This window comes from Dendrobates tinctorius, unplaced genomic scaffold, assembly GCF_039654945.1.
Source record: "Dendrobates tinctorius isolate UK_male_01 unplaced genomic scaffold, ASM3965494v1 ptg000162l, whole genome shotgun sequence".
NCBI lineage: Eukaryota > Metazoa > Chordata > Amphibia > Anura > Dendrobatidae > Dendrobates > Dendrobates tinctorius.
The window spans coordinates 41,043,762-41,066,198 of record NW_027361829.1 but is presented as its reverse complement, the minus strand read 5'-3'; the positions used below and the strand labels follow the sequence as shown (position 1 = coordinate 41,066,198).

The following is a 22,437-nucleotide window of genomic DNA, read 5'->3' as shown; positions in this document are numbered from 1 at the left end:
CATGGCAGAAGTTCAGGCCACGTCCCCTTGTTGGGTGATTGTTTTCTGTTGTATTTTTGGTGGGAAGCACAATCAAGTACAATCAAAATGTCATATATATCCCAAAATGGTATCAATAAAAATTTAATCTCAGCACGCAAAAAAACAAGCCTTCACCCTGCTCCAAGTATGGAAAGCATTAAGTTACGTACCGGTAACGGTATTTTTCGGAAGCCCATGACAGCACCACGAGAGAGGGGATCCGCCCTTTAGGAACAGGAAACCTACAGATACAAAAGGGCGGCACCTCTCCCACGCATCAGTTGGTTTACAGAGCTTGAGAGGCTACCATGGTTAGTACACAACATATAATATATACAACCTACCTACCCTATATAGCAGAAATATTTTTTTTTTTTTTTTTACACCATCTCCCACATACCGTAAATTGTGGACAATCTTCTAAAGGAGTGCACCCCTATATGTGAACAAGGGAGGGAACTAAGGGTGCTGTCATGGGCTTCCGAAAAATACCGTTACCGGTACGTAACTTAATACTTTATTCGGACTCCCATGACAGCACCACGAGAGAATTACAGAGATGTAAACTAATTTAGGGCGGGACTACAGCCTGCAGCACCCTTAGCCCGAAGATGAGATCTGAAGAGGCACCCATATCTAATCGATAGTGGTTAAAAAAGGTGGAAGGAGATGACCAGGTGGCCGCCTTACATATCTGATCAATTGACACTCCAGATCTTTCTGCCCAAGATGATGCCATGGCACGAGTGGAATGCGCCCTCAGGTTCTACGGAGCCGGACCTCCACCTGCTGTGTAGGCAAGAGAGATAGCCTCCCTAATCCACCTCGCTAATGTGCGTTTTGATACCCTACAACCTTTCCTGGGACCTTGGAAGGATAGGAATAATGCATTCTCCTTCTTCCAAGGATCCGTGGCTGCTAAATATTTAAGTAAGCATCTCCTAATAACTAATGCCTGAAGTTTTTGCTCCTTAGGGTTGGTCGGATTAGGGAGGAAGGAAGGCAGAACTATCTCTTGTGTCCTGTGAAATTGTGATGCTACCTTGGGAAGGTATGCTGGATCTGGCCTTAGGATTACTCTATCCTGTAAGAACTCTGTGTAAGGGGGCAATCTGGAAAGTGCCTGTATGTCGCTCACTCTACGTGCGGATGTTATCGCCACCAGAAAAGCTGCCTTAAGAGATATAATCTTTAATGAGGCCGAATCCAGAGGTTCAAATGGTCTTTCTGTCATGGCCGTAAGGACTAAATTTAAGTCCCAAGGTACACATCTGTCTTTGTGTATGGGTCTCGATCTAGCCGCTGCTTTGATGAACCTTGCTACCCAATAGTTATTGGCAATATCACATGCAAACAAGGCCCCTAAGGCTGAAACTTGTACTTTTAATGTACTTGTGGAGAGACCCAATTCGAGACCCTTCTGGAGAAATTCCAGAATATGTTTCGTGGGAATTCCGTCTCTGGCGTCAAACTGAAAGGTGGACAGGAATCGCTTCCAGGTCCTAGCATAGATCATAGAATCATAGAATCGTAGAGTTGGAAGGGACCTCCTGGGCCATCTGGTCCAACCCCCTGCTCAAAGCAGGATTCGCTAAATCATCCCAGTCAGATGTCTGTCCAGCCTCTGTTTGAAGACTTCCATTGAAGGAGAACTCACCACTTCTCGTGGCAGCCTGTTCCACTCATTGATCACTCTGTCAAAAAGTTTTTTCTAATATCTAATCTGTGTCTCCTCCCATTTAGTTTCATCCCATTGCTTCTAGTCTTTCCTTGTGCAAATGAGAATAGAGTTGATCCTTCTACAATGTGACAGCCCTTTAGATATTTGTAGACAGCTATTAAGTCTCCTCTCAGTCTTCTCTTTTGCAAACTAAACATTCCCAAATCCTGCAACCTTTCCTCATAAGACAGGGTTTGCAGACCGGTCACCATTCTGGTCGCTCTTTTCTGAACTTGCTCCAGTTTGTTGATGTCTTTTTTAAAATGTGGTGCCCAAAACTGGACACAATATTCCAGATGAGGTCTGACCAAAGAGGAGTAGAGGGAAATAATGACTTCACGTGATCTAGACTGTATGCTTCTGTTAATACATCCTAGAATTGCATTTGCCTTTTTTGCTGCTGCATCACACTGTTGACTCATATTCAGTCTGTGATCTATTAGTATACCCAAGTCTTTTTCACATGTGCTGTCACTTAGCCCTATTCCTCCCATTCTATATATGCTTTTTTCATTTTTATTGCCCAGATGTAGTACTTTGCATTTCTCCCTGTTAAAAACCATTCTGTTAGTTGCTGCCCACTTCTCCAGTTTATTTAAATCGTTTTGAATCCTCTCTCTTCTCTAGTATTAGCTATCCCTCATAGATTTGTGTCATCAGCAAATTTAATCAGTTTACCCTCAATTCCTTCATCTAAATCGTTGATAAAGATGTTGAACAATACAGGGCCCAGGACAGAGCCCTGTGGTACCCCACTTGAGACATTCTTCCAACTGGATGTGCAGCCATTTACGACCACTCTTTGGGTCCGATCACTAAGCCAGTTATGAATCCACCTAACAGTTGCCTTGTCCATTCCATACTTAGTCATTTTTTCAATAAGGATTGTATGAGAGACTTTGTCAAATGCTTTGCTGAAGTCAAGATATACTATATCTACAGCATTTCCTTGATCCACCCAATCAGTGATACCGTCATAGAAGGAAATTAAGTTAGTCTGACATGACTTATTAGTTACAAACCCATGCTGACTCTGTTTAATCACTTCATTCTTATCCAGGTATTGACATACATGTTGTTTAATAATTTGTTCAAAGATCTTTCCTGGTATAGAAGTCAGACTCACCGGCCTATAGTTGCCTGGGTCCACCTTCTTCCCCTTTTTGAAGATAGGAACAACATTTGCTCTTCTCCAGTCTTCTGTCACTTCTCCTGTCCTCCAAGAATTTTCAAAGATTATGGAGAGGGGTTCAAAAATTTCTTCTGCTATCTCCTTCAGTATTCTGGGGTGTAATTCATCTGGACCTGGAGACTTGAATTCATTTAGGTTAGCTAAGTGTTTCCTCACTATCTTACTGTTTATAGATATCCTGGATTCTTCTATTCCCTTAATAGGACAGTGAATAACAGTTGATGTTACATTTCCTTTCTGAGAGAAAACAGATGCAAAATAGGAATTTAAAAGTTCAGCTTTCTCAACATCCTGTCTTACCATTTCATCATTTTCATCCTGTAAAAATCCTATAGCATCTTTGACTTTTCTTTTACTTTTGACATATCCCCAAAATCCTTTATTATTGCTTTTGACATCTCTTGCAAGCCTCAATTCATTTTCAGCTTTAGGTAATCTGATTTGTGCCCTGCAGGTTCTGCAGACAGCATTATATTCTTCTTTAGATATGCCTCCCTCTTTCCAATTTCCTGCTTTTTAGGAGGGTATCAATTAACTTCTTGGAGAACCCTCTATCCTCTAACAGTGACCTTTCAAAGACCACGCCGTCAAATGGAGTCTCACTACTTGTGGGTGGCTGACTGGCCCCTGGTAGAGATCCGGAAGGTTCGGCAGCACCCAGGGATCGCATACAGACATGGTCCTCAACCATGCAAACCAGGTCCTCCTGGGCCAAAAGGGGGCAATTAATATGACTCTTGCCCGATCTTCCCTGATCTTCCTTACTACCAGAGGTAGAAGATTTAGTGGCGGGAAGGCGTATGCCAGAGAAAAGTTCCATCTTCTCAGGAGGGCGTCCACTGCTAGTGGATTTTCCCTGGGATTCAGAGAGTAGAACAATTTTTCTTTTCTGTTTTCTCTGGTGGCAAAGAGGTCTACCTCTGGCCGACCCCATCTGCGGACAATCTGGTGGTAAATAACCCTGTTCAAAGCCCATTCTCCTTGCTTTAGAGCCTTGCAGCTTAGAAAGTCTGCCTTTACGTTGTCCTTTCCTCTGATGTGGAGCGCCGTCAAAGATAGAAAACTTCCCTCTGCTATTTGAAGGAGACGTTCTGTTGTCCGCATCAGGGCGTCGGAGCGGGTTCCACCTTGGTGGTTGATATATGCTACCGCTACCTGGTTGTCCGAGAGTATCCTCACGTGATGGCCCTGTAGGTACATAATGAGTTCTTTGACTGCCTGCTCTATCGCCAATAGCTCTCTTTGGTTGGATGAGATCTCCGTATCCGAATCCCACTGTCCCTGTACCACTATGTCCCCCATATGGGCCCCCCAACCGAAGGGACTAGCGTCTGTGGTTATAACACGGGTTATCTGCGTTATCCAGGGCACCCCTGAGGCTAGGTTCTCATCATCGAGCCAACATCTAAGCGATGTGACAGTCGAGGGGCTTATCAACAGTTGACCTTGTAAGGAGTGTCTTAAGGCCCTGCTATTAAATAGGACATCCTTCTGAAGGGCTCTAGTATGGAATTGTGCCCACCTAACTGCTGGGATGCATGAGGTTAGAGATCCCAACAGGGACATGGCCTGTCTGAGGGTCATAGAAGGATTATCAACCGCCCGAAGAACCTGCTGCTGTATCTTTTGCATTTTATCCAATGGCAACAGACACTGCTGAGTTTCTGAATTTAATAGTAAGCCTAGAAACTTTTGTATTTTTGAGGGCTGGAGTCGGGATTTCTCATAGTTTAATATCCATCCGAGGTTTTCTAACCTGGACTTAGCGCTTTCTATCTGGGATGTACAATGGCCCACCGATTTTTCCACAATTAAAAAATCATCCAAATATGGAACAATCAGGATGTCCACTTCCCATAAATGCGCCATCACTTCGGCCACTATCTTTGTAAATACCCGGGGCGCTGCTGAGAGACCAAAGGGAAGGGCTCTATATTGATAATGACGGACTGTGCCGTCTATTGAAACCGCCACTCTCAGGAACTGCTGGAAGTCTGCATGGATAGGTACATGATAGTACGCATCTTTCAAATCTATGACTGCCATAAAACACCCTTTAAACAATATTTTTATTGTCGTATTGATGGACTCCATCTTAAAAGTACGGTTCACCAAAAACTCATTAAGGAAACGTAAGTTAATGATCGTTCTAAATGTCTTATCAGGTTTTTGGATCAGGAATGAGAGTAGAACCCTCTTCCTCTCTCAGCTTCTGGAACCTCTATCAGGACGTTTTTCTGGCATAGGCTCAAGACCTCCGCTTCTAAAGCTGCTTGTTCGAGGAGTGAAGATCTTAAAGGAGTGGGTTTAAAGGTGTCCCACGGGACCTGGGTAAACTCCAATCTAAGCCCGGTGGATATTACATTGCGCACCCAGTCACTATTTGTAATCTGTGACCATGCCGGAAGGAAGGATGATAGTCTACCTCCCACGGGAATTGCTAGTCATTGATTCTGTCTCTTTTGATCTCTAGATGAGCGTCTAAACATGTAGCCCGTACCTCTTCTTCAATCTTCCCATCTGGGACGGTCTCTAGTAGGCGAAGAATTGCGCCTTCTCCCCTGACCGAATCTCCTTCTACCAAATGGGCGTCGGTAGGATGTAGGCCAGAGATTTGGGAATTTTTTCTTGTCGTCCCCAGCCTTCTCAAGCAGTTCGTCCAGGACTGCGCCGAACAAATATTCCCCCCTCACACGGAATAGTACAAAGCTTCGCCCTGGTCTGAATGTCTCCCTGCCAGCACTTTAGCCACAGGGCTCTACGAGCCGCATTAGAGAGACCTGCTGCACTGGCTGCCATTCTTACTGCATCCGCCGAGGCATCTGCTAGGAAGGCTGCTCCCTCTTGGATTGTTGGTAGGGCCCCAAGAATTGTTTGTCTTGACGTACCCTGTTTTAATTGTGACTCCAACTGGTCCAACCAGACCATCATGGACCTGGCAGTGCATGTTGACGCCACTGCTGGTCTTAAGGAACCGGCTGCCATCTCCCAAGTATTCTTAAGGAAGGTGTCTGCCTTCCTGTCTAGGGGATCTTTAAGGGATCTCATGTCCTCAAAGGGCAGCGAGGATCTTTTCGATGCCTTTGCAATGGCCGCATCTAATTTGGGGGCCTTGTCCCAAGTATTTACTGCCGGATCGTCGAAGGGATATCTGCGTTTGAGGGCTGGTGGTAGCGACCCTCTTTTATCCGTTTTTTTCCACTCTCTGTGGATTAGATCCTGGATCTTCTGATTTAACGGGAAGACTCTACGCTTCCTCTGCTCCAGCCCCCTGAACATGACATCCTGCATGGATAATTGGGGCTTAGGCTCCTCTACTTCCATTGTCCCTCTGACTGCTTTGACCAGCTTGTCTACCCGGTCAAGAGGCAGACAAAACCGCCCAGAGTCCTCTTCTCCTGAGGAGGACGAGGGAGATGAAGCCTGGGAGTCTCTACTTCTCCTTCATTCTGCCGAGGAATCGGACTCCACCGGGACCCCGCCCTTTATAGTTTCCGGCTGGGACAGTGACTTTAGGGTTTCCTTCATTTCTGCCCTACAATGTCTCCCAAACTCGCTGCTACCGCGGGCGACTCTTCCGCCACTGTCTGCTGAATACAGGGGGGGCACAATTTTTTGGGGCATGAGTCCGGTAATGGGCATGCACAGAGTGCGCATTCCCTGTGTTTAGTTTTACTTGAAGCCTTCTTCCCCTAGAATAAAGCACAGAAGGGGGAGCCCCGTCACTGAGTGAACTTTCACGAAGATCACTTACCAGTGCCACAATCAAGTACCGGAGGATGAGGGGGATTCTTCTCAGTCGATGCTCCTGTCTGCTTAGAGGAGCTTTTATGACTGGACTGGTCACTTCGTCCCGCACGTTCGCTGTCACGTGACTCTTTCTTTTTCTGCTTGACCTGCCGAAGATCATCCAGGGGCGGCAGAGATGTTTGTCGCTGCTGCCGTCGTTGCTGCTGCTGCCGCCGCTGCTGCTGCTCGCTCTCCATTACTGCTCGCAATAATGTGGCCAAGGCAAGGCACCCTGCCAGGGTCCTGCCTATATACCCCTCCTCCGGACAGCAGGTATGCGTGCCGCGCCCCTCCCCCCCTAATAGGGCTCCCTTCCCCAGCTGGCGCCGCACCCGGCCGGAGAGCCGACGCTCATCGGCGTTTGCGATGGGCGCCGCCATCTTGTTTTCCTCGCGCCTGCGCAGTGGCGCCGCCGACCCGGAAGCACCTCCTCCGGCCGCCCCCTGACGTCACCGCGACCCCGCCTGACCGGAAGTCACGCGGGACGCCCGGGAGCTTCGGGATACCGCGCTCCCCGGTCGCAGCCCCCCCCGCAGCGTGCTGGCCACTGCACTAGCGCCGCCGGATCCGGGGGCCCCCGGGGGGAACATACTCACCGGCGGCGGCCTTTATCCTGGAGTCGGACATCCTCCGGACGCCGCTCCCTGCTGACTACGCCACCGCCGTGCTACCCATCCTGGGCCACCGTGGCGTCTTCCAGGGATCTGCACCAGGCCGAGGTAGGAGACCCCCCCGCTACCTGTATCGGCCGGCCGGCCTGGGATCCTGGTCTTCTGTAGGATCCCGTCCCTTCAGGAACAGGAAACCAAACTGATGCGTGGGAGAGGTGCCGCCCTTTTGTATCTGTAGGTTTCCTGTTCCTAAAGGGTGGATCCCCTCTCTCGTGGTGCTGTCATGGGAGTCCGAATAAATATAAACAAGTTGTAGTTCTCAAAAAAATGGAGACACACTATTTTTCCATTTCTACTATACAAGGATTTCTGAAAAACAAATCCCAAAAAACAATGTAGGAATTCAATTTTTTTAATTTCATGCCATTTTTTATTTTAGAAAGTGGAGACGATCAGGACTCCTAAGATGGCGCTGGAGTGCCTGCTCTGCCAACCCATGCAGGAAGACCATCAGACTGCAAGGCTGCTGTGGTGGGGCGCATGGAGAGATTCAACAGAGCAAGGGAGAGCGAGGCAGCAGGGATACAATCAATGGTAAATATGTCCACAGATGGGAAAGAAAGTGGAATGTTTATGGCTATATTTATGGCCTTTCAGAGAAACATACTTCAAGCTCACAAATCCTCGCCCACTCCAGCACACTTCTACCTACCAAACATTCAGAAATCTACAAGCCATTAACCCACAGACACTTTCAGACTCCCTACACTCATCAATGTCCCCAATCTCCTCTTTTTCCTGTACTGATGTTCATTACTACAACGACACCCTTAGAAACACCCTTAACCGAGTAGCGTCCCTCACCCTCAGAACCTCCAAACACAGCGTAAAACAGCCCTTGCTCACATCGCAAACTCAACTTCTCCAGCGATGCTCTAGGCGTGCTGAACGCCTATGGAGAAAAACTCTCACACCAGAAGACTTCATCCACTTCAAAGCCCCTATCACAGACATTTGTGCTGATGACCTGGCCTTCCACTTCATAGAAAGTCAACCTCTGAAAAACTGAACTACTTCTGCTCCCGCCATCTACTAACCTCCCTAAATCTGACATTTCCCTCTCTGTGGGTGGCACCATAATCACAGCCCGGCAGCAGGCGCTTTGTCTGGGTGTTATATTTGACACCAATCTCTCCTTCACATCCCATATACAATCTCTTGCTCGCTCTTGCCGCTTACACCTAAAGAACATCTCTAGAATCCGCCCTTTTCTCACTATGGAAACAAAAACCCTCACTGTTACATTGATCCACTCCCACCTGGAGTACTCTGGTATGTTTCTCTGAAAGGGAGAAGTCCGTGAGGCCAACCTCAGTGACTAATCATCTGATTAGGAATACTGCAACACTCTATTAATTGGCCTCCCTGTTACTCGACTTTCCCCTCTCCAGTCCATACTTAATGCAGCAGCCAGGGTCATCCATCTGGCTAATCAGTACCCGGACGCATCCGCTCTTCGCCAGTCCTTACATTGGCTGCCTATTCATTATAGGATGCAATTCAAAGTACTTGTTTTCACCCACAAAGCTCCCACAGTGCAGCACCCCCCTACATCTCCTCCCTCATTTCTGTCTATCGGCCTAACCGACCGCTGCGCTCAGCAAACTACTTTCGACTAACCTCTGCACTAATCCGTACCTCCCACTCCCGACTCCAAGACTTCTCCCTCGCTGCGCCAATCCTCTGGAATGCTCTACCCCAAGAGATTAGGACTATCCACAAGTTGCATAGTTTTAGGCGCTCCCTCAAAATGCATTTGTTCAGAGCGGCCCATCACATTCACTTATCAAAGTCATTTTATGTGTAAGTGTGCGTGAGTAGCTCATTCACTATATCTATCCCTCACTCCCTCAAGATGGCTGGACCATCATTGTAAATACACCATTGTAAATACACACCTGTACTTTGTATCTCCCCCTCCTCATTGTAGATTGTAAGCTCTCATGAGCAGGGTCGTCTTATTTTGCTTTAATTATTGTATTGTTAATGTTGTTAGTTATGATTTTTGATTTGGAACTGTTAAACTGTAAAGCGCTGCAGAATATGTTGGTGGTATATCAATAAAGATTATTATTATTATTATTAATAAAAATGAGCAATTTTCAAACTTTGAATGATTATCCCTTTTAGACCGGAGCCACACTACTGTAGAATACGGCCGAGGGCTATGCGAGAAAAGCATAGCACTCGGCACAGTGTTAATCTATGGGGCGGCTCACATCACCGTTTATTTTCTCAGGCGTTTTCGATGTGCGTGTAAAATCACAGCATGCTGCGATTGGCACTGAGACTTGGCGAGAAAAAAATTGCACAGCACTCGGACCGTGGCCTTGTAAGCTGATATGCTATTTCTGGCAAACGTGGGTTACTCTTTATGCAATAATATGGAATCCTTCAAACAATTTGGGGTTTATTCTGGTTTGATCATAAACCAGGACAAACCAGAAATAGATTTTTGCAGTTACATGGAACTAAGATCTCTATAAAGGGCAGGATGACCATGATATGTTTTAGCAGCCAGGTGTCACTAATTATCTAAAACTATGAAAAGCTTTAACCTGGGCTCCCTAAATGTTAGATTTAAATTTAGAGGGGAGATGTGAAGTAGACTACCTCTTTTAGTGGTGGGCTACACCAACTAGAAGACGACGATGTGGATGCCTCAATTATTGTATATCTTACATATTGCTCCCATCTGGGTTCCCCAGTGTTTATTTCTCAAATTAAAATGTCTTTTTATGGATTGGTTCTGGATAGGTAGAACTGACAGAGGAACAGATGCAGGATTGATAGTTCTCGACCCTAAAACGTACTATTTGCCAGCGCAGTAGCAGCAGTTTTTGGGAAAACTCACAAAGTAAGCAAATAATGGAGACTCTGGAGACACATAGGCTCAAACTGAACAGACGTATATAAGGGTGTAGCCATGTTATTACGATTTAAGACATGTTGTGGTTCCCAGGGTTTGGGAGCTTGGAAGACTAATATGGCATGACTTTCAAGACGTGGAAACAGGGATTTTTGTGATAAACTCAACGTAAAATCCTTTTCTCTGAGACGCTCTTTGAGGGACACAGGTACTGTGGTGTATGCTACTGCCGCCAGGAGGCTGACACTAAGTGGATGAAAAAAAGGTTAGCTCCTCCTCTGCAGTATACACCCTCGCCTCGATTGCAGGCAGAATTAGTTCGGTGCAAAAGCAGTAGGAGATCTACAAGACAAAATCAGCCTCAATGTAGGTAACAACATGTCTAGAAAACCCACCTGGTATCATAAATACCTATTAATAAGCAAAAAAAGGAGCCAATTGGCTAACAGGGTGGGTGCTGTGTCCCCCAATGAGCATCTCGGAGAAAAGGATTTTACGGTGAGTTTATCACAAAAATCCCTGTTTCTCTTTCGCCTCATTGGGGGACACAGGTACTGTGGGACGTCCCAAAGCAGTCCCTGGGTGGGAGTTAATTCACCGGTCCAAGCTACACGCACCTACTGCGTAAGGGTGCGCCACTGCTTGGAGAATCCTTTTACCCAGGCTGCATGTGCTGAAGCCAGCGTATGGACATTTGTAATGTTTGGAGAATGTGTGCCAGCTGAACCAGGCTGCCGCCTTGCCTACCTGCTCCGCCGATGCCTGGTGCTGCAAAACCCGCGAGGCGCCCACTGTTCGAGTTGAGTGCGCTCTGATCTCTGCTGGCATAGCTGTGCCTCCGGTGCGGTAGGATTCCTGAATTATCAGGCGAATCTACCAGGCTGTGGTCGCTCCTGAGGCTGCAAGTCCCTTCTTGCGACCTTCAGGGAGCATGAACCGCGTGTCTGTCTGACGAAAGGACGCTGTCCGTGACACGTACCTCCTGGGAGTTCTCCCCAGGTCTAACGCATGCAGAGCCTTTTCCACTCGGTATACTGGTGCCGGGAAAAAAAGGAGGGCTAGGCAATATCCTCATTAAGACGAAATGAGGAAACAACCTTCTGCAAAAAAAGGGGGAGCTGGCCGCCGAACCACCTTCTCCTTGCGAGATATCAGGAACGGAGCTCGGCAAGATCGAGCTGCCAGCCCCGGGACCCGCCTGATTGATGTTATCACCATGAGGAACACCACCTTCCCCTGGGAGGTATGTCAAAGATGCCAATTGTAGTAGCTTGGATGCAGTTTCCTGTAAACGCCTAGGAACAGGTTAAGGTCCCAGTTGTCCCGAGGGGTCCTATAGAGGGGTACCAAGTGTGAGACCTCCTGGTTGAAGGTCCATACCTGCAGATTGGTAGCGAATCTGCGCTGAAACAGGACGGACAAGGCAGACACTAGTCTCTTAAGGGAACTTGGAGCTAACCCCGAGTCCATGCCAGACTGGGAAAAAAGAAAAAAACGCCAAAATGTTGGGAAAAAAGAATCCCAATGGAGAACGACCGTGGTCCTAACACCATGAAGAGACAATCCTCCAAGTGTGGTGGCAAATATGTACTGAGGCAGGCTTCTGGGCACTAACCATTGTAGTGACCATATCGCGTCCGAACCCAGCCTGGGCCAGAAACCAAGATTCAACGGCTAAGCCGTCAAACCTAGGGCCCCTGGATTCAGGTGGTAGCTCGGGACCTGAGAAGGTAGGTCTGGGCGCCCTGGCAGTCACCAGGGAATGTCAGCGAGCAGCTGCACCAGGTTTGCGTACTACGCCCGCCGAGGCCAATCTGGGGCCAGAGGCGTCACTGGAACCTCCTTCTGCCTTGATCCTCTTGATGATCCTTGGGAATAGCGGCAGCGGGGAAAATAGGTATGGGAGGCGAATACTGGTTCCATGGCAAATCAACGCATTCCCGGCGCTTGCCTGCGGGTCCTGGGACAGACGTGACCAACTCGACCACCCTGGCGCCTACCCTGGAAGCCGTCCGTTCCACGTCCGGCAATCCCCAACATCTGGATACTTACCGAAAAAGACCTCGGAGAGTAATATCAATCCCCTGGACACAAGACCCTGCCGGCTGAGGAAGCCTGCGGGTCCAGCTCTCTGTGGACGGCTGATCACCAAGTGATTCCTCTCGGCCCAGTGAGGGATGTGCCTCACTTCGTACCTGGCTGCTCTGCTGCAGATGCCTCCCTGGTGATCTTTGTTAGCCACTGCCGTGGCGTTGTCCATCTGAATCCGGACAGGGCGGCCTGCTAGATGATGCTGAAAAAAGTTGCAGAGCCAGCCGGGCTGCTTGAATTTCTAACAAGTTGATTGAGATGCATGCCGCCTGCGGCGACCACCATCCCTCGCGATGGTGAGAAAGACTGCTCCGTAGCCAAGGAAGCCGGCGTCGGTTGTGACCACCAACCCCTGGTCCGGGTAGAAGGGTTTCCCCTGAAGACAGGAGGAACTGACTGTCCTCCATCCAAGTGCCTGTCTGACCTACCTGGGCAACCGGCACTGGTGGTTGAGTGACAACGGGTTCTTGTCCCATGATGACAAGAGGGCGTGCTGCAGGGGGTGAGGATGGAGTTGGACAACTGGGATTGCTCCCATTGCCGCCACCCTCTTCTTTATGACCCTCATGCAAAGACGAAAGGTATGAGGGACTGGCTGGCGAAGTATCTGGACTCCTTGCCAAAGAGCTAGGGCCTCGTCTTGAGGAAGGATCACCAACCCTCGGGAGGTGCTGAAGATCATCCTTAAAAAGGAACTCCTTCGAACTGGGACCGTGGATGATCTCTCCAGGTTGACCAACCACCTTAAGCCACAAGAGTATCTAGCGTGATGTTGATGCTCTCCTCGTATGCTCGATATGAGGGGCCCTTGATCAAAAAGGTCGTCTAAACAAGGCAAGATGACTATGCCCCGGGAGTGCAGAATGGCCAAGACGACCGCCCTGACCCCTGTGGACACTCTGGGGGCGGTAGCTAGCCCGAACGGGAGAGCTGCGAACTGAAAATATAGGCCGCTGATAGCGAAGCGTAGAACTTTTTGATATGGAGAGACAATGAGGACGTACAGGCACGCGTCTTGGATGTCGCTAGAAAACCTCCTCCATGTTCTATAGCCGCTATGACCAAGTGAAATAAACTCCATCCGGGACCGTCTTGATCCTGACAAATCTGTCCCGAAGTTTAAGGACCAGAATTGGCTTGATAGCCCTGTTCCTTTGGGGACCGTGAACAGGTCGGAAAGAAACCCTGACCTCTTTCGCTTTTCGGCCCAGGGATGACAGCACCGTGTTTCCGGAGTAACTCGATGGGGGCTGTTTGACACAGTCTAACTTGTACCCCAAGGATACCAGCTCCATTACCCATGTGTTGTACACTGAGGAGAGCTAAACATGGTGAGGCCAGAGTAGGCGACTGCCTACTCTGCTGGTGTCGCCCGGCACTTGCCTCGCGCTATTAGGCCGAAGAGCCTCGGGATCTAGATCCCCTTGATCTGGGGATGTTGGTATCACATTCTCCCCAATGGGTTGGCTCCATATGAGACTTGATGAGTCCTAGTTGGGGCAACCTGCAACTGGAGTAGGTTGCTGAAACTCCCCTGGGGTTGCGAAAGGACCAAAACCGTGTCTGAATCAGGTGACGAAAAAAGCTGCTTAACCCTCTATCTGAGGGAGAAAACTGTTTCTGCCCATTGTGGGGTCAGAAATAAGCTGGTCCAACCTTTCACCAAACAGTCGAATATAGCCATGCTCAGCCTAGAACGGCCGATGGCACCCCTCTGACAAGGGCAAAAAGATAGGGACTTCTTGGCGGCTAAATATGCACGCCAAGTCCCCCTAATTTAACAATATCTGCTATCTTCGCAGGCAGGTCCATACCCTGTAAGGCTCTGTATAATGATTCAGACCCAGAGCCCATGGCCTTAACGCCCAAGTTGTGCGAACGAGGGAGAAAGTGCTGAACCCGACGCCTCAAATACTGAGCGAGCCAGGCCCACTATGAGACAGTCGGTGGGATCCTTAATAGCGGAACCGTTAGGTATGAACAACAAGGCTTTAGTGGACAAGCGCGACACGGGTGGATCTACCTCTAGGGATTCCACCCACCTCAAACGTCAAGAGTTTTCTCTATGTCGTCACTCTGGGTGAGCGGCAATTACTCTACGAGGCTGCTTGCCCCACTTAAATGACACCCTGTGCCCTGAGGCCAGGGTGGATTTATTTGTCAATCCCCAGGGTCTGGTTGACGGCCTTGATAAGGCTGTTCATTGTTTCCTGGCAACTCAGAGTAATTAAGTCAAGGGGCTCGTCCGAGTCGTAATCCCAATTCTCGTCATCGACTACTGGTGAGGGCGAACGAGAGGCAGAGCTCACGGATGCCGAGGCACCGGACGGACCAGGAGATGCTGTGTGGGTTCGATTCCCCCGCGTCTGCCTAGTGAGAGAGCGGCCCCTGCAGGCCGGAGGCTCCTGGGAGGTGGAGGACCCCTCTAAGACAGGCAACCCACTATTTCTGCCCCTAACTGGGGCTTGAAGGGACTCAATTGCTCTCGTAATGCCGTAGACTGCGACAGAGGCAGAGCCCAATCTGGGCGGTCGCAGGGGAGGGCTCCTGGGAACTTTGGACTCGCAGATTTCACAGATTTTTCCTGTGGGAAGGCGGACCGACAGGAGGTACATGCAGCATACAGAAAACGTGTACGTTTTAGCTACTCTGGGCATGGTGACCCTGCTAGGTGATATGTCTGCAGGGTTCCACTGCTTAGCCTCTGGCAAAAAAAAACAGAGTGTGGCCCTCTCCTTCAGGGGTAGCTCATACCCCAATCCTGTGCCCAGTCCTGGATCTCTTTTAGGCGTCCAGTCTGCCGAACCGCTGCACGCTTTTCCAAAAGGTGCGCCTCGGCGTGTGGGCGGCTCTGCAGGGAGAGAAGGCGCCGCCAGTGACGTCCTATGGGCCGAGCTTCTGCTCGAGGCCCAACGCTGGCTGAAGCCAGGGACTAAATTTTTCGGCACCTGCCCGAGGCTCCGGGGGCGTGTCCGCCGGAAGTACGCGCGTCATGGGGTGGGACTTTCGCCCGCGGGGACTAAATTTCCGGCACCCACCTGGACACGGGGACGGGAGCACCAGGAAACCGAACCCTGAACAGGATATGCGCTGCTGAGCGTTACCGCCGTGGGGGCGCATGCTGGCGCCCGACTGCTACTGCCGCCCAGAGGAATGCCGACCCTGGGGGTTTCAGGAGCCCTCCCAGCCCACCTCCTTCAGCGCCTTACCCCTGGAGCTCCAGCTGATCCTCAGGGGGGAGGGGGCTGCATCCAAATCAAGGATGGTGCAGGCACCCTAGCTCCATCTTTCCCTCCAAGGGATGAGGAGAGGGACCATGCGCCGCCTTGCAGCACCGCAGTCTAGCCTTGGTGGTGCAGTGGGGGCCGCACGGACTATTCGTAGGCCTCTGTAAAGCCTAGGGTTTCGATACCTTAGGTTGGTCAGGGCGAGTCCGGCATCATGTCTCGCGTCGTGGGAAAGGATACGTGGAGGCAACACTTGCACGTGCTCGCCCGTTTTTGGTTTGGGGAAATCGGACCCTTTCAATAGGGTCCGTTGTCCCTTTCTCATCTTCATGGAAAGTAGAAAAAACAAAAAAGTCTGGGACAAAAAAAGACCAGACATGTCCCACGTCGCGGGAAAGGATACGTGGAGGCGACACTCGCACGTTGTTGGTTTGGGGAAATCGGACCCTTTCAATAGGGTCCGTTGCCCCTGTCTCATCTTCATGGAAAGTAGAAAAAAACAAAAAACAAAAAAAAAACAAGTCTGGAAAAGAGACCAGACGTGTGTGCCTCCTAGGACACTAAGCAAGAACTGATTTCGCCTGCAATCGAGACGAGGGTGTATACTGCGGAGGAGGAGCTAACCTTTTTTTCATCCACTTAGTGTCATCCTCCTGGCGGCAGTAGCATACACCATAGTACCTGTGTCCCCCAATGAGGCGAAGGAGAAAAAGGTGTAGTTAGATTTGCCCATTGACTTTGATTTAGTATCAGATCAGTTTTACAAATAACTTCAACTGAGACATGCTATGACAAATGAGGTGGAGAAAATCTCATTGAATAGCCTGACTGTAATATGATATACAGTGTAGTGTCTCTTATATTGAGCTCTGCAGAGCAGTCTTTGTGGCTCTTTTCTCATTGATATCAACATCTAGTGGGTAAAGTAATGTAGCGTTACCTGATATACGTCAAAGGAAAATGGGAAGGTGACTGGGATTTTATCGAGGAAGAACAATGGTGTGATATACTTACCAAGGCACCTTAGCTTTCTCTTAGTGAAGCACATCATTTGTCTTACCTACATATGTTACAAGGGGTTCATACGACCCCAATGTTCTTATGCAAAACTGGGTTCTGAGACTCTACCTTATAGCAAAAGTGTAAAATCCATAGCACAGATCTACTGTTCATGATGTGGCCATGCCGCAAGTTAGAGGTGAGTAATTACTCTACTGCGGGGTTTATAATCTGAATATTGATTTTGCTTGTTATTTTTGTGTCCTGGGATACATTGAGAACCTCCAGAAGAAGACAGCAGTGTGTGATATATTATAAGGCCTGGAAGCTTATAGCATTGGCTGTAGGAACTTACACTCACTCATAGAGAACTCATAAACAGGATTACTTGGCTTATTAAGGGCATCTATTTTAAAAGAAATACAACTAAAAAATGTGAAGATATGCAGGCTGTGTGGTTAGATGATCCAGGGTTCGCTCCATTCAATATGGTTAGGGAACGCATATTATCCCATTAGGATCCTAAGGGATATCAATGGAGGAGAATTGTCTTGTGTTGACTCTAGAACTTAGTACACAGTATGGAACCCTAATATCCCATGACCCAAGATGCTAGGGCTAAGAAGCAAAGCAGAAAGGCATGAAACAACATTAAAGGGGCAGAAAAGGTATACTGACATCTTTAGGGGCATTATACCTTAGTTTTTAAGGCAAAAACAGAATCTGCATTAGGACAACCTCTAAGAATTTAAGAGAACCTGACATCTGATACATGATGCCCGAGGATTGGGCAGCATGTATCAGGCACTGGTTGTACAATCTCAGCCATGTATGTTTGACCTTGGAACACTGCAGAATTTTAGAGATAAACATACTTTAAACAGGGAGAAGCTGCCAGGTACCCACTTACCCACTGGTCTGACTAGACTCAGTGCAACTAGGTCCCTGGCAGCTTTTAAATAATGTTTTTCTCTGACATGACTCAGTGTTCCAGAGTCAAACACAGCTGGCGGAGAGGATACAGCGAGTGCTGGATACATGCTGCCCAAGAATGTGGAAAGAATGCATCAGCTGACAGGTTCATTTTAAAGAATACCTGTCAGCACAATTGTGTAATGTAGACATGTCTGTAATGACTTTGTGATACAGATTATATTGATACCTTTGGGGAATAAATCCACTTTGTGGTACTTCTTTAATCACCAATTGAACTTTTCTGCCAATTAGATTTTGGTGCACAGGGGCCGGACTGTGCCCTGGGTCTCCTCCTCCCTGTCTATGATTCCTCAGCCCACGCCTGCTTCCGGTCTGTGGATGACTTGTTCCTCTGCTTAAAATCTTAGCAGTGACCTGTTATTTAAGAACTGGAGAAAGGCTGAGGGGCTGGGAATCACAAACAGGGAGGTGAAGACCCAAGGCACAGTCCGGCACCGAAATCTAATTAGCAGAAAACTTCAAATGGTAATTATTTATTTTTTTACGTGGCAGCTTCAAATCATACTGACAGGTTCTGTTTAAGATCAAATTCACAAATACGACATACAAGTCTTAAGGCTATGTGCCCACGTTAGCGTTTGAAAACGCTCAGAAAACCGGACTCCTTCCCAGGAAAAGTGCGTTTTATTTCCGCGCGTTTTTGCGCGATTTTTGCACAAAAAACGGGCGTTTTTTACCGCGAGTTTTCTGGGAACATTGGAAACAGCTAAAAACGCGGAACTATGCGGAAAATAATGAGCATGCTGCGTTTTTAGCCGCTAAGCGTTTTCTGAGCGGACAAAGACGCATGCATTGGCACAAAAAGGCCAAAATGCATTAAATTGAATGTGAAGCTTATTTTAAGCGTTTCTGAAGCGTCTAATCCGGCACAAACGCTTCAAAAACGCTTAAAAAAACGCAACGTGGGCACACAGCCTAAAACTCACCTGGAGGTTGTAGTCTTGCAGAATTTTAACAAGCGAGTCTCTCAAATTAGGAATCTCCATTCCCTCTTTAATCCGGTGAATCAGAAGGATTGGGTCAACATGGGTTCCAATGTTATTTAGCAATCCAGTTATAAAAGCTGTTCAAGGAAAAACAGATGTCTCATTACAGCGGACAGGCAACTTGTGAGACTTTCTATAACGGACTGAACATTTGGTAATAAAAAGAATACACTAAATCAAATAGTATAGTTTCTTTTTTAACACAAAAATGGCTGTGCTCTGGCTATCTTGGTCATTCCTATAGATAATGGAAGAACTGGCGATACACATGTACTATCATGACGCTCTATTCAATCCTGACCAAATTGAGGGGAAATAGGGCATCAAACCCCCCATTCTAGTGAATGGTAGAGATCCTTACGGTAGGATACACACATCACATATTCACTATCTACCCTGTTGATAGGCGATAAAAGTTTTTCATGGGAAAATCCCTTTATCATGTAAAAGAAAAATTATATTGATCCATTAATCTAGAATGACTATGTACAGACATTTTTAGGGATCTGTCATTGTCCTCTTGTATGTATGCCAGTCCTGACATGTTATGTACAGGAAAAGAATGACTGCATGAAAGATTTAATAGGCTGATAAAGAAAACAGAAGCATATACAAGCTTTACAGTAGACTATAGGAGCTTTCTCTTAAACCGACAGGAAAAAATTGTGTTATATATGACCATATCTAGAAATAGGATCACATATCCAACATTAGACTTTTATGTTCCTGTTTACACTGGGTGATGTGCAGCGTTTAAAGATCACCGATGGACAACCTGCTTGTCAGGTGGCGGTCATCTAATAGCCTGTTACATAGGAAGACCACTTTTCAGATGAGCAATGAATGATCTGCAATAAATGAAATAGTGTGCACAGGCAGCCATTGTTGTTGGCAGCACGAGTCCCATTTACACAGGATGATGCGCCGCTGACAATGGTCATCTTTTGTGCCGCACCAAAGATCATTTTACCCTATGAATGTTCGTTTTCCTCATTCATTAGGTGATCGGCAATTCTCAAGAAATTAGCATGCCTGGGAACATGTGTCTCACGATAATATTGCAATGTAAATTAACAAGGAATCTATCAGCAGGTTTTTACTTCCTCATCTGAGATTAGCACGATGTAGGGGCCCCGTCACACATAACGACTCACCAGCGATCCCGACAACGATATCAACTTGTCAGGATCGCTGATGAGTCGCTACATGATCGCTGGTGAGCTGTCAAACAGACAGCTTCACCAGCGATCAGCAGCAGCGACGACGAGCGGGCGGCATCGCTGTGTACTTTAGTTACCAGCGCGCTGATGCAGGGAGCTGGTAATTAAGGTGCACATCGGGTTTCTAAGGGGCGTGCGTCACTTAAAAACCCGATGTGTACCTTAGTTACCAGCTCCCTGCATCAGCGCGCTGGTAACTAAGGTACACATTGGGTTTCTAAGCACCGCCCGGTGCTTAGAAACCCTGCGTTTACCTTAGTTACCAGCGCGCTGATCGCTGGTCTCCCGCCTATCACACGCAGCGATGCATGTTGGCCAGCGGGAGACCAGTGATCAAAAAATGTCCTGGCTATTCCAGAACGATCAGCGATACCCGGCAGGGGGGCCGGTTACTGGTCAGTGTCACACACAGCGATCTCGCTGGTGAGATCGCTGTTGCGTCACAAAACTTGTGACTCAGCAGCGATCTCACTAGCAAGATCGCCATGTGTGACGGGGGCTTTAGGAGTGAGACCCTAATTCCAGGAATTTATCACTTAAGTTTACTGGGTGCAGCAGTTGTGATACAGTTTTTTCCCTGCTGTAGATGTAGCAGAGCTCAAAATACTGACTGCACTACTGATTAGCATCTGTGTACACAGTATACTGACAGAAAGCTGTTAATCAGTTCTGAGGGCATTGTTGGACCAGGAGGCACGTGGGCAGCTAGTCTGGCAGTGATAATCTCTTGTTGATAAAACATTTTGTGTTCAAACAACAGCACAAAGCTTAACAAGTGACACCTTGCTGAAATCAGTGCCTTAGCCCCTACCTCATGCAGCACTCAGATTTCACAGCAAAATCCTTAGGACAGATTCCCTTTAAGATTGTAGGGAAAAAAAAGCTTAAAAATACAATTAAAGTAAGTCACTTGACAAACTGGCTGGAACCTATTGTTGACACTGTTACGTTGCCCTAAACCTTTTTGTTTTTATGGTAAATTTATTTAAAACATACTGTAAAAATCCTGATTTAACTCCAGTAAGCTGAATTTACCAAATCTGACAATAACAAGGCTTTGCCTTCCCCTGCCAACTGTTTAGTATTGGAGATGAGAGCAGGTTTACCAATATGACTGCATTGTGGAAGTAAATATATTCATAGCTGCCGGAGGTTCGTCGCTTCCTTAAATTATGGAAGCAATATTATGCTCCAGCCGCATTGTACCTTGGCTAAATAACAAGAAAGGACTAGAGCACGAATCTCGCCAACATATATTACAGAGACAACTCCTACACACTTTTCATTTATAGTCCAGCAGATGTTAACCATAGCGTGGAAAACATGAATTATCAATGCAGACTGTCTTAATCGGTTAGTTCACAACATACAAGCAGCAGTCCACATTAATTCTGCAGAAAGCCTGCATGCAAAGCATGAACTCTATGGTGAAAGTAGGCACTGTGTAGATCTGAAAATCGTAGCCTCAAATCTGCAACGGACAAATTCACTCCATGTAGACAGGGTATCGTAACACACTGAAACAGAAATACGTCCAGCTCACCGTAACAGACATCCTTGGGTGTTCGGCGCACAGGCGCAGAGCAATCACATGACAGAAGAAAATCCAGCTCAACGAACTTGTGAGCAAACATCTTTGTTTATTCACTGAAAGTGTTCAGCAGAGGGTAAAACAGCATTCGCGTAGTAAGTTACATGACATGCGACATCGACGCGTTTTAGGCGGCTCCACACCCTTCATCACCATGTACCCTTAATCATCATGATTAAGAATGCGTAGCCACCTGAAACGCGTTGATGTAGCACATCATATAACTTACTACGTAAATGATGTTTTACCCTCTGCTGAGCACTTTCAGTGCATAAAGACAGACGTTAGCGCACAAGTTCATTGAGCTGGATTTTCTTCCATCTTGTGATTGTAAAACTCTATCAGGTAGTACTGTACTGTCAATTTTCCAGTGTTTGGTTGTAAGGTCTACACCGAAAATATACAACCGGTCCTGTACATCTGAGCTCACCACTACTGTTCTACAAACTGACCATGCGCAATAACTGTTAGGTTTCTGAGCCAGCCTCAGCACTTCTTGTCCCACCGGCACACACAAGTGACGTCTGCAGCCAATCCCTGGCTGAAGTGGTGCTGCGGTGGTTGCAGAGGTCACATTTTTATGACCTAGATGCCAGGAGGTAGGGTAAAATCTGCTTTAAAATATATTGCGTGTTTGGGAGCACATTAGGCAAAGATGTCGAGGTGGACGAGGTAAACTCTACAAAAACGATGTATAAAAAAATATGGGCATACAGGTAATAGAAATGTTAGACTAGTCCTACCTGTATGCCTCATATTAATGGTTTTATTGTGGAGAAATATTATATTCATTTTGTATGCTAATGATTTCTTCCAGGCTCCAGGGCATGTGGTGCCTGGAGGAAATCTCTGCCTCCTGTATTCATCGCAATACTTCCTTCCATCAGCGTCAGTTATTACCCCGAAATCTGCGCCCTGCACTTCCTCCAAAATATACCTCTTTCTCCCTTTTGTGGGCACCGAATTCAGGGATCTTCTGCTCCAATGACTTCCATTGTGAATGCAGATAAGGTGCTCTCCCCACTTCCTCCCTTCAGAGTCATCACTAAGTGCATATGGATCCTA

General features: G+C 47.5%; 1 protein-coding gene across 2 annotated transcripts in view; it reads right to left on the bottom strand.

Annotated features, from left to right (window-relative positions):
* Positions 1-22,437, bottom strand: part of VPS41 (VPS41 subunit of HOPS complex) — a 397,695-nt gene that overhangs the window by 34,526 nt on the left and 340,732 nt on the right. For both annotated transcript variants that reach the window (XM_073549967.1, XM_073549966.1), the window contains one exon: positions 18,502-18,638. In XM_073549967.1, coding sequence (XP_073406068.1) covers positions 18,502-18,638 — 137 coding nt within the window. The remainder of the gene's footprint in view (positions 1-18,501; positions 18,639-22,437) is intronic.